Source organism: Talpa europaea (assembly GCF_964194135.1).
Source record: "Talpa europaea genome assembly, chromosome: 6".
Lineage (NCBI taxonomy): Eukaryota > Metazoa > Chordata > Mammalia > Eulipotyphla > Talpidae > Talpa > Talpa europaea.
The window spans coordinates 22,801,974-22,815,049 of NC_140072.1; the positions used below are offsets into that span (position 1 = coordinate 22,801,974).

General features: G+C 33.0%; 1 protein-coding gene across 3 annotated transcripts in view; it reads right to left on the reverse strand.

Moving 5' to 3' along the window:
• MAP4K3 (mitogen-activated protein kinase kinase kinase kinase 3) overlaps positions 1-13,076 on the reverse strand; it is a gene marked incomplete at its 5' end in the record, with an annotated part of 132,280 nt that overhangs the window by 31,955 nt on the left and 87,249 nt on the right. The window contains 3 exons of one of the 3 annotated variants that reach the window (XM_084234525.1): positions 184-216; positions 1,952-2,010; positions 10,351-10,409. In XM_084234525.1, the coding sequence (XP_084090651.1) occupies positions 184-216; positions 1,952-2,010; positions 10,351-10,409 (151 nt within the window). Of the gene's footprint in view, positions 1-183; positions 217-1,951; positions 2,011-9,072; positions 9,136-10,350; positions 10,410-13,076 lie in introns of all 3 variants that reach the window. The other 2 variants (XM_084234524.1, XM_084234526.1) reach the window with 2 other exon arrangements.

The following is a 13,076-nucleotide window of genomic DNA, read 5'->3' on the forward strand; positions in this document are numbered from 1 at the left end:
TGTCTGCCTGATCACCTATGGAGAAAGCAGGGAATCCTGTGAGTTTTAAAACACTGCCTAGTCACAAGAATAAAGCAGACGTATCAATACAATAAAAGAAGTGCTACATCCATGCTCATGTCACATGTATGTATATAACTGTACACGAAACACAGCCATAGGTTAAAATTTTGGCCAACCTACCTTGCCAGTGATTCGTTATATAGAATACAGTTCCTTAAGCAGGGATCCAATTAATCAGAAAATGAAGGTTGGGCAAATTATTAACATTTTACCTAGCTAAAATAACCATATACTATGAACATGTCTAACGGTCAAACATCAGACAATGGGAACTAAGGTATCTGGAAAAGTATTTAGTGATGGGTCATTTATATTTTTTATTTTTCCAAGTATGCAATTTTAAAGTATATTTAAAAGGAACCAAAAAAAGGCAAGTGAAATATTTTTCCAAATTATTCAGTCTCTTAAAATATATCAAAATATTCTAACAACATCACTAAAACTGACGATCTCACATTTAGACAAAGTAACACAGAAAACACATTGAAGATTTTATTTGCTAATTCTACTATAAGACAAATTTTCCTTTGTTGTACATCAATAAATTATAAATAAATTATAAAATTTCCTTAGTTGTTCATCAACATCCTATGAACAGCAAATAGCTACTATACTGATAAAATCACTTTTTTCTATGTGGAAAACTTTATACTTATTTTGCATGCAAGAAACATAGGTAAGGTTAATTTTAAAAAACCCTCAGTATATTTAACTTATGTTTATTTTAAATCACAACTAATACATTTCTTTAGGTTGTCAAACTCTTCTTTGTGCTGAGTAAAAAATAAGTAAACAATTATGCTTAGTTTACAAAGCCAGAAGAGACATGACTTTGCATTATCTCTAAATCTGAGCTGCCTCTCTCTAGTCCATATTGTATAACTGCTTAACTAGTTTATAAGCATAAATATGTCTAAATCTCTAATGAAACTGAAATCATACTTGGAAATTTCAACTTTTTCTGATACATATATTTTTTAATTTATCACTTTCTCTCTCTCTTTTAAGATTTATTTATTTATTTATACAAGCACTGGGTACAGTCAGAAGCGTGGGAGGGCGAGAGAATTCACCAGAGCCAGAGCAGGGAGCACAGCAGGCAGATGGACCGAAGTACACTGCTGAGGTGAGCAGCGGGCGGCAGGAGAGGTCTGCACACCGTGTGGGACCCTCCTCCGGTGGCCGGGAAGCAGCCGAGGATCGAACCGGTGCTGCAGAGGCCTCGTGCAGCTTCGCAACCCAGCACTCAACCGCTGCGCCACCGGGGAGGCCCTTTTTCTGATAATATTAAAATAACCATATCGCTGAGAGATTTTGGCAATTTCAATATTTCCTTGTAAATTAACTTTTGTAATAATTTATCCATGAACTCTGAAAGTGATAATCCACAGGGAATAGTAAAGTCTGGAATAGCTGCTGGATTTATTTCTTGCCCAAACTGATAACTTTTAAGACTGCTGGCATATTTAAACTACTATTCACTTTTCAAAAAGACTTCCATCTAAATATTTAAGATAAAGATTTTTAAATAGTGTGACTATTTCCAACTGTTTTCAAAAGTCAACACATCTGGGAGATGTGTACCAAGGCAAGTTTTGCAAGGAATAAACAAAGTGGCTTTACAAATAAAAGAAATAGTTGAAATATCTACTTTAGTTGTGCTTAGTTTTCTCTAATAAGTAAGGGCTACAAAATAGCTTGACATAAAAATTTGTCTCTGTTATGACAATTATTAACCAAGTGATTGTCAAGGTGGCAATGAAAAAAGTTAATAGTGTAGTAAATATATATCTACCAAATGCAATTTACTACCATAAATATTAAAAATATTTTAAGACAACTTAATTTTTCCTGAATTTAAATTTAATTTAAAAATAACTTTACTTACTTGTTTGCACCTAGAAAGTAATTACTTTGGTGTCCTTGTCCATATTCTAGCTGTAGATCCTAACAATACAAAATAAAGTATTTAGCAAACAGCAGCTTATCACAATCAACTGATACACTAATACATACTATTTTGAAAAGATAAATCCCAGACTGCAAATAAATCTGTATTGCTTGGTTCTTAAAAACAAGGCATGGTAGGACTTGCAACAATAGAGATTTCAGAAGTTTGTAGTCCTGATTTACATAGTTTATTATTTAAGTTAGGCATGTTTCTGGGAACTTGGAATAGTATATGCAAGTTTCACTTATAGCTATTGCTATTATAACATCTGCAAAAATCAAATTTTTATAAAGAAAACAGTAAAAAAAAGGAATTCTCAAGCTTATGAAACAAAAGTGATTATAGAAGAGAACAAGCAAAGAAAATCTTGTTTTCACTTCAAGATCTGCAATAATTATGTATATTATATATATACATAATTAAAATACTGCATGAAGCATGTAATAGATGATTTTTAAGGATATAAAACGGTGCTCTTTTTAAGTAAATTATATATGAGAAATTGAACATGATTATAAATTGCATTTGAGAACTTTTAACAATTTTTTAAAGAACTAAGTTGCAAGACTTCAAATAAATATTAAGGTAGCTACTCAACTTGTATTTAAACATTTCCACTGAATGCTACAGGTTATAGATTTAAGAAATGAAATTTAAAGGGATGAAAAATACATGTGCTAGACTTCATGAGGGATAAAAAAGCTTTCCACTAACCACGGAAAGTTCAAAGCTACCTTTTCTTCCCATTTTAAGCTCAGGTATCTCACAGCATTGTTTTAACAATAAAAGGGGAGTATTTAACATTTTAAATGATTTTTTCTTTAGAATACAGTGTACATAAAATGTTTCCTAATTTTACAAGATATTGTCAGATGTGATCAGGACTTAACAAAAAAGTTACCTTCTTGGAGCAGCCTTCCAAGACTGTCCAGGAAGATAGCTGGAACCTTTTCCAGGTCTCCACATAATTGAACACATAGTACTCTTCTAGTACTGACACTGCATTTTAATTAATTTGTTTACAAGTCTGTAAAAATAGTAGCCAGGTTGTCATTCTCAAACAAAGGGAAATTGTTAAAAAGTATCTTCCTTACTGATAGCCCAGGGCTAAGCTGGTATCTGGCATATACTACCTAATCTTACATAAATGCCTGTCCAGATGCCATTTGTTAATTTTTCCATGAACAGGTAACTAACACTTCAGCTTCTTTAAGATACACCAAGATAATGCTCCAAAGACTTGCCAAAAAAACGAAAAATCTGATGAAAATCAAAATCCTGGTTTAGACAAGACTTAAATTTTGTCTTCTTTAATATTTGTGACTTTTCATGCATAGTAGTGTCTGTTCTTCTAGTGACGGAAAAGGTAATATATAAACAAGAAAGATTACCTGACTGTCACACTGGTATCGCATAAAATTCTAATAAGGACCCCTGTTCTCTTTAATTTATAATGACAGATGGTAATAAGATGAAGTCACTATTGTAATAAGACTGCCACACAATTATTAAGTTGCACAATTTATGTGGTCATGAGTTTCTTTCATAGGGACCTCTAAAACTTTGGCATTCAGTAAGGGTAAGTACTGATCTCAAGGGAACACACTTCTAAATTGAAGCTTTTTTTTTTTTCCTTTAGCAATAGGTAACTCGGCCCTTAATCTGACTAGCATCCTTTTAGACATCATAATCTCTTTAAGTCTTTAATGAACGGTAACTCCCAAAAGCATACATTTATGCAGAGTGGCCATGGATTCTGTCACATAAATACAGATGTATCAGAAGAACAGCCATCTCATCTGATAAATGACAATTACCACGTTGGTTAGTGATAAAGATAAAAAAAAAAATCAAAAACAGCAGTGTACTTAGGAAGAGAAGAAGAGTCCAAAGCATTAACATAGTATTTTCATAAAAAAAATTGAGCATAACGGGACTGAGGTGATGGTGCACAGGTGCACTGGTGAAGGAAATTCTAGGGGGACTACACCTGAGGGGGTGGAGGGAAGCAAATATTGTTTAAAAATGAACAATGAAAAAAAATAAAAAAATTATTAATAAAAAAATAAAAGATCAAAGCATATGCTAGAAAAAAAAACTGAGCATTGATTCATATAGAGAATAACAATCAGGGCAGGAACAAAGTTATTAGTAAATTCAAGTTTGATGATTACATATGCTGTATGTCAAGCTCTTCCAGAAAGCAAAAATTGCAATGGGCTCATTCTTTGTAATTCCTTCTCCCTAAATCAAGCTATGTTTTAGCAACTATGGAACAAAAAACAGTGCAAGACAAGTTATCAAGTAAAAGAATTATACTAAGTCCTTCTAATAAAACCTAATCTTATTAATTTCAACTATTGTTTACCAAACACCTATCACATGGCAGGAATTCAGACAGCAAATCAGATTAGAAAAATGAGAAGAAACAAAAAGGAAAGGAAGAAAGTGAAAAGAGCAAAGTTGGTAGTTATTTATAATCTTTAGGGAAATCTAAGAAAGACAGATCTAAAATGCTTCTTAAGGATTTGAAAGCTATTCCATTAATAGAAAAATGCAACCAAAATTATGCTGGATAAAGCATCCAAGACAACCCTGGGAGGTGGTATTACATGGCCATTCTTTATAAGCTAAATCAGAACACATTTGAACATGCCAGGACATATACCCAAAATTAGTAGCATACATCAGACACCAGCATATTAATGAATGATAATGTCTACACAGAAAAGTCAATTAAGTATCATCATGAACTGAAAACATGCAATGACCTAGTACATATTCAACCTGAACTGAGCTTAACATGCTCATCTTAGCCCAATTAAAGTATCTTTTTGTGTCAGAAGGTCCTAACCTCAGTGGTTCCTTTTAATGAATGGGGAGTATTTCTGAACCTAGATAAAGTCCATAACGTATCACAATGCCATGACAAAAATGAAAAAAAGAACAAAGGATATAACGTGGAACACTGGAAAAATGAAAATGTGTGATGCAGAAAAAATTTTTTTAACCCTTGGGAGATTACAAAATCCATTACACCTGATGAGAAAACAGCGGAAGTCAATAGAAATGATATTTGGCTACAAAAACACAAAAGAAAAAAAAAAACTTTAGCAATATAGCAATATATTTTAACCAAGAAAAAAAAAAAAAAGAGAACATAAGAAAATATTTTTTTCTCATCAAAAAGAATGAGAAAATCATAACATGAATAGAGTTGTTAGGCAATCTCACAGATAAAAAGGAACTGACTCCTGGATAATTTAAATAAAAACAATTTTTTATTTATAAAATGCCAGAAAAGCAAGAGAGGTGGTTAACCTGCTAATGAAGTGGTGGTGTGATATTCTAACACAATGGAATAAAATGACTTTTGTGCTGCAAGCTTGGAAATGAGTATCAGAGGGTAGGGATGAAATTCTAGAAAATGTCCTATCATGCACAATTATGATACGAGTCCTCCCAAAAAACTGTCTTTAAATACAAGGTGAGAAAAATAATGATGAAACATAAATTTTACAGTAATTGTTTAACAGCTTTAATGTAAGTTTAGCACTTACTGCTTCTTTGCCAGAAAATAAATTTAAATTATTCAATTCTGGCTTAATTCAGAGGTAATCTTAAAGTACTTTTGTTATGTTTATCGATAATGATCAGTTGAGTATATATTTCTGATAAGCTTTTAATTAAAATGTAAATATTTTCTTCTTACTTCCTCAGATGTAAGTTTCTTCGGAGCAATGATTAAGTTAGTACTATGTTCCTATATACCAATTGATAATGCTTTTTATGTAATCAATATTCAGTATTTTTTAATTGGTGTACGTACAAAAATAACTAGCAAAATAAGCAAATTAGAAAAAAAATCAGCATCGAGTAACGTGCAAATTAATATTTTAATCTAAAAAATAGCATTTTATATATCAGAAAAACCCATTTATGGTTAAGGATAAAACTCTATTGTCTATGCTGATTTTTTTTTTTAAACTCAGGCATTTTCCCATATCTAAGAATCTTTTACTGGCTAACGATCCTAAAAAATTAGGCTTTGTTCTTCAGGTTTCATTTATTATGAAGTAATAACAAATGAAATACCATAAGATTTCACTTATTTGTGGAATGTAAAGAAAGGAAACAAAACAAAAACAAATACTTGGATGACTTCTGCTTTTAAAAAAATCACCTTATTGGAGTAATGAAACAGGGGTGTACTACTCCATATTCATTTATAAAATTTATAAACTGAATACACTTAATCCTTAATCAACAGATATCACTGATGACTTGGAGCTTTTTTAGGCAGCAAGGTCTTGATGGGAGTAGATGTTTCTTCTATGCTGTCACCGTAGTGCCTGCCTAATGAAATACCAGTCAGACATTTTGTTTTTGTCAGGTTTCTAGGGGCCAGTAACAGGTATTTTTAAGAGTTGAAAGCTTGTTTACAAAGCTCAGGACTGGTGAAATTAGGGAATTGAAATAACTACAGATACTTCAAAGACATTGGGATGACAACTATTAAAAACACAGAGAAAATAGTGAAGATTCCTCCAAAAAATTAAGAATAGAAATATCATGTCACCCAGGTAATTCCACTTTGGGTATTTACCCAAACAATATTAATTTGAAACCATATATTCATACAGTATTATTCACAACAGCTAAGATATGAAAACCTAAGATATGAAAACCTAAACATTGATAAAGAAATAAAACAGATGTGGTAAATACCCATAACGGAATATTACTCAGTTACTGAAAGATGAAATTTTGTCATTCACGACAACATGGCTTGCTCTTGAGGGTATTATGCTAAGTGGAATATAAAAAAAGGAAACAAAAAAACAAATTCTTAGATACAAAGAACAGTTGGTGATTACTGGGGGGAAGTGCAGGGAGTGGGTAAAACGGGTAAAGGGAGTCAACTGTATGGTGATAGGTGGAAACTAAAGTTTTGGCAGTGATCATGATGTGGTAGATACAGATGTCAAATTACAATGCTGTGTATCTGGAGCTTATATAATGTTATACATCAGTGTTACTTCAATGAAATTCATTTTATACTTCCTCTACCCCTATCCCCACTGAAAATAACGAGTGCTGATGAGGATGTGGAGAAGCTGAAATCCTTATGCGGTGTTGGTGGGAATGTAAAATGATGCAGCTGCTACAGTAAGCCAATTCCTCAAAAGATGAAATGTAGAATTACCAAACGATCCAACATTTCCACTTCTAGTTATATATACAAAAGGAATGAAAGCAGAGACCTGACAGATATTTGTACATCCACATTTATAGCAGCAGTAGTCACAGAAGCAAAAGGGTGAAAGCAACCCAAGAATCCCTTGATGGATGAGTGGGGGAAGAATTGTGGTCTACTGAATGGAATATTAGCCTTAAAATTCTGATACATACTACAATGTGAATGAACTTGGAATATGTGATCACATCATGCTATGTGAAGTCAGTCAGTCACAAAAGGATAAACATTGTATGATTCTTCTTGTATGATGCTCAGAGTGCAGAAAATCTCAAAAAGACAGAAAATAGAATGGTGGCTGCCAAAGGTTAAGGGAGGGGGCCTGTGAGCTATTGTTTAATGGCTAAGAAGGAGAGTTCGGAAAGACGAACATGTTCTAGAGATGGACAGTGATGACAGTCGAACAAGAATATGAATGTACCTAATGCCACTGGTCTGTATACTTTAAAATGGTAACAATGGTAAATGTGATGTTATATGTATTTTACCACAATAAAAAAAGTAACAATGGGACATATCTATTGATAAAGGAGAGAGAGCAAGCACGTGTAAGAGAGAGCCCAGTGTTAGTGAGAAAACACTGCTGAAGATACTGGGTAGAGGCAATACAGCACAGTGCCACAGTGGTTAGGTTTGAATTCCTGAGCTAGAATGCTTGGGTCAAATCCCATCTCTGCTATCTCTGCTATTCTTTTTTTTTTTCCCCCCATCTCTGCTATTCTTTAACTGGGTATTAAAACAATTTCAGCTTCTTGCACCTTAAAGCCATCATTTTTGGGTTGGATTATAAGTTAATATATATAAAGTGATTAAAATATCTGGTATATAAAAACTTCTGGACAAGTGTTAAATTTTATTATCGATTGAGCTTTTTAAAACTGATTATTAAAGGTGAAGTCTGACAAATATTTTATTCATCCCTCGTCTGCCAGAACTAGCCACAAGTTAAATGTCCGTAAAGATCACCTTTGTCACAACATCCCTGTCAACTGATCCTCTGTATCATAAGAAACTCTTGATTATAGGGGGTAAGGATAGAAAATTTCATCGAAAAGGCAGAAAAAAATGGAATCTGTGGATGTACATTCAAGTGCCTATGGGTTCTCGCCAGGAACAGAAGTAGAAAGAACTATTTATTTAATAAACTATGAAACTTTTCAACTATGAAAAGTACTGTCTATTAAATATCTAGCAAGGTTAATTTCCCATCTTTTCTTATCTAATGGTAAGATGGCCTAATATTTGTAACTTCAGAGGCACTTTATAATTCAAATTTTGGTCTAAGAAAATTGAATATGGCATATATATTCAATGTATGATGAATAGCAATGAATAATGCTACGAAGTTAAAATGTCACCTGAGATTGTTTTCACTGTTAGGGACATATTATTTTTTTAAATATATATTACATATGCAACACATAAATAGCTTTATATAAATGAATGCTTATGTGTATCTGTATATATAGATGAATGATTTCTAGTTCATTAAAATAAGTCACATTGGACATTTTAGAGGGAGATGCAAATTCTTTAAAAAAACTCATTTGAGTGTAAAAACTAATTTTTCATTAAAAAAGGAAAAAATTATTACATTATAAAACATGTAAAATACATTTATTTAACTTTTTATGTAAAATAACTACTATAATCTTTATTAAATGGAGTCTTTCTAAATAGCAGGAACTTATTAAACAGTGTTTAAACTGGTTCATTAAAATTGGACAAAATGTTTGATTGAAAAAAAGAACAATTAAGACCAAAACAATGCTGACAAAGAAAATCAGAAGATGAGAAATACCAGATTAGATCTTGCAGTGTAGTATATTTCTTCTGAACTGTCCAAAAAACCATCACTGTCGGGCTGTTTAGCAGAGACCAAGAAACCCAAGTTATTTACACTTAGACTAAAAGTCAGAAATTCATAAAGGGAAACTTTCACAAGTGTAGTCAGTCCTGGTAACATAATTTTATTAAGGCATATGCAAATTATATTAAGGAACTACTATAAAAGCAATACTGCAGCAACTTTATAGTGCAGTTATTAAATTAGTATAGAATGTAATACATGCAATGGCCACTTAAAAGGAAAAACAGAAAATAAATACAACTGCAAATTCATAAAGTCAGGGACTTTTTCTTCTTAACCTACTCTAAAATGTTGGGTTTAAGTATTACAGCATGATTATTAAAATTTTTTTCTTTAACAATCCTTTTCTCCATGCTGTTACACTGAATCAGAGTAACTATTAGTTAAAGCCTTCAAACACTTTTTGCATACCTTTAGTAAAGTGGGTTAAAATAAGCATTAAATTTAAGAAGAAAGTTCCCACTTCAATCCTTAGTACTTGCTAACAGTTCTTTCTTCTCATTATTAAATAGAAAAGAAAAATAATAAAATTTATTATCTGGAGTTCTGGTGAAATAAATTCATTAGGATTAATTTTTATTTTTAAGTCTCATTTTTATTCATAAAATACTAACATCTCAAATATTTAAAAAAACTCAAATATATGTAAAGTACTTTGCTTTTAAGACTATAGCTAATATACTATCACACATCTACAAAGGAGTACATAAAAGAGTAACAAAAAAATGTTTTTACAGTTAACAAATCTTAAATGAATGACAAACTTGATCTACTATGTAAATGCCTAGTCTGTTCTGAGTTTTACTACACTAAGCATATCTGACTCTGTCTTGATGTTTAGAAAACCACCTAATACTCTTAAAACTGAGATGGGCTTTTATCATTCTAGTTTAAAACCCTGGCATTTATTTCCAATAAATGCATACATAAAAAGCCCCTCAAAAACTGAAAAACAAAAATGAAAAATAAAGGGCCACCATTAAAAACATTTAATCAGGGAATGGTAAAACTAGTAGGTTGTCCCTCAAATAGTTTTGAAAATCTCAGCAACACAGATTTATTTATTCTAAATTTAAGACTTACATTTTTATTTTCCCAAACTTTTGAAAATATTAATAACTAGTCTTTTTTCAGTGAACACCAATATATCTCAAAGGCTAATTAAAATATTTATTTTCAGTATTAACATTTTAAGACTACAGTACTTACAAGTTCATGATGTGGTTCTGTCTCCTTCCTTAAGGGTGGATCAAACTTTACTTGGCCAACTAAAAAAAAAAAAAAAGGAAACCAACACTGTGTTTCCATATTCTGAATAATGTAGTAATTTCAAAAATTACTCCATGGCAGATCACATTTAATTTTACTATCTACCATACACTGAAAATAATTTGAAGATTTAAATAAAGAATGTTAGCTGGAAAAAAGTCCAACACAGTCTATCTGTCTCAAAGCTTCATCTATTAATCCTAGGCCTTTTCCGCAGAAAGAGAGATGACTAACAAAACCACACATGGAGAGGCTACCATCAGGATGTAACCAGCTACTCCAATGCAACACAGCATCAAAGAGAGAGAATCCTCATTCAGGACCTCAGTTGGGACACAGTAATTGAGAGTACTTTTGGAAGCCAGCTTGCAAGATGGCTTCAAATGAACCTTGCCTCCTTGTATTCATAAATTTCTCATAACCCCAGGGTAGTTCTACATGATCAAAATGAGTATAGCAAAGTGACAGCACACCCCTTTGAAGGTAAGGCTTCTGTTGCAGGCTTCCTCTTCAGGATCGCTGGTGCTGGAGGGAGGCATGCTGTGAGCAGCCCCACGAGGCCATGTGGCAAGGACCAGAAGCCCCTATGAGTGACCTTAGAAGCAAATCCTCGAGACTAGGCAAGTCTGCTGATGATAGGAGTCCTAGCTGACATCCTCACTGCAACTTCATGACAAACCCTGATTCACAACCCTCAAGTAAGTTCTTCTGGGTTCCTCAGATCATGTGAGGTTAATATTTATTGTTTTAAGCTGCTAAATTTTGGGGTGATTTGTTATACAATAATCAGTAACGTATTTGCTATGAGATAAAGTTTAAACAAGCTAAAATAGACTTAAATTAACAATACATCATTTACTTTTTTCCTTGTTATTCTAATCTATTAAATGTTTTACTACCTTTACATTTAATGTCTATATTCCATTATCACTATCATCATCTGCTTTTATAACCTGAGTACAACATTCAAGACCACTGAGATTAAAAACAGAGAGACAAATATAAACAGAAGAAAAACACAGTCACAAGTATATTATAGCTCAACTAGCAAGAGATCCAGCTGAAACACCAATTCTCAAGACAGAGAAATGAGTGACATTTCAAAAGCATAATCACTTTTATAATTGTTTTGATTTTAGCTAGTAAGTATAATTTATTGTGAATGTTTACATTAATTTAAGGAGACCATGAGATTTGAATATTTAGCAAAAGGAGGCACAAGCTATGAAAAAAAAAAGGTTGACAAGTAATCTTATAAGCTCTCCAGCTGTTTATGAGGGTGTGCATGCTTACTAGCTCTTATGGACAAGATATCAAAATTTGACCCTTATAGGTAACTAGGCTCTTCAAGAATGGGTTCCTCATTATAGTTCACACACATGATTATACATCAAAAATCACAAAATAATTTTTAGTATTAAAGCTAATCTATATCAATAGAGGCCCTCTGAAGAGCTCTCCTGTGTATTTGTTACTAAATAGCAAAATTAAATCTTCAATCATTACATGACACTTCTGTGCATCTATCTGCCTTGTGAATATCCCTGTTACCCCAACTTCACAATCACTAATTGTAGAGATAAGAAGCTGCCTTACTAACTGAACTGTAACTGTAGTGGGTATTTAATATCCTTGTACTCCCTGGGAATGCGTTCCCAGAAATGGACCCTATATAGCAAAGTCCCTATGGAGATCCATTCTTCATGCTTTACTCTGGTATCACTCTTCTGTTCTCTTCAATTCCCTAAAGTTATGACAACTTTCTACTATATCCAGTTACTGTTCAAATAATTGCTGGTCAAACATTTCGGGATGCATTTCTGTTTATGATATTTTACTAATGTAAAAAACTACCTGTAACTGTCCACTGGTCTTGATCTGTATGTAAAGTCATTTATCATAAATTTATATTTTAATATCTGGATGAAAACGCCTCCTTAGCTTCTTCTGAGACAGCTTCAATTTTATCACTTGCTGACTCTTCATTAGTCATTATGGGGCAAAACTGATCCCACTACGGCACACAAGAAAAGCCCCAGATTGTTTCCTCTTAAAGTCAAAGTGTTTTATCATATTTAACTGAAGGCAGAAAGGACTTCCTAAAAGTGAAAGATGTTGGCGAGGGTGTGGAGAAAAAGGAACTCTTCTGCACTGTTGGTGGGAGTGCAAACTGGTCCAACCACTATGGAGAGCTGTGTGGAGATTTCTGGACCTACTAAACATAGAGCTTCCATATGATCCAGCAATTCCACTCCTAGGTATTTACCCAAAGGACACAGAAACATCAACTCCAAAGAGCACCTGCACCCCTATGTTTATAGCAGCACTGTTTACAATAGCTAAGCTTTGGAAACAACCCAAATGCCCAAAAATAGATGACTGGATCAAGAAGATGTGGTACATATATACCATGGAATATTACTCAGCATTCAAAAAAGATAAACACATGCAATTTGCAGCAACATGGATGGCGCTGGAAGGGATCATGCTCAGCGAAATAAGCCAAAAAGAAAAAGAAAAATACCGGATGGTCTCACTCATAGCAGGAATCTAGAAAACTTAAATAAGGGACCAGGAAAATGAATATAAGAAAGTGAAAATCAAAATCAACAGAAAACTATGAACCAGAGACACTTTTTGGGGGATGGGGGGCGGGAGGGGAAGGA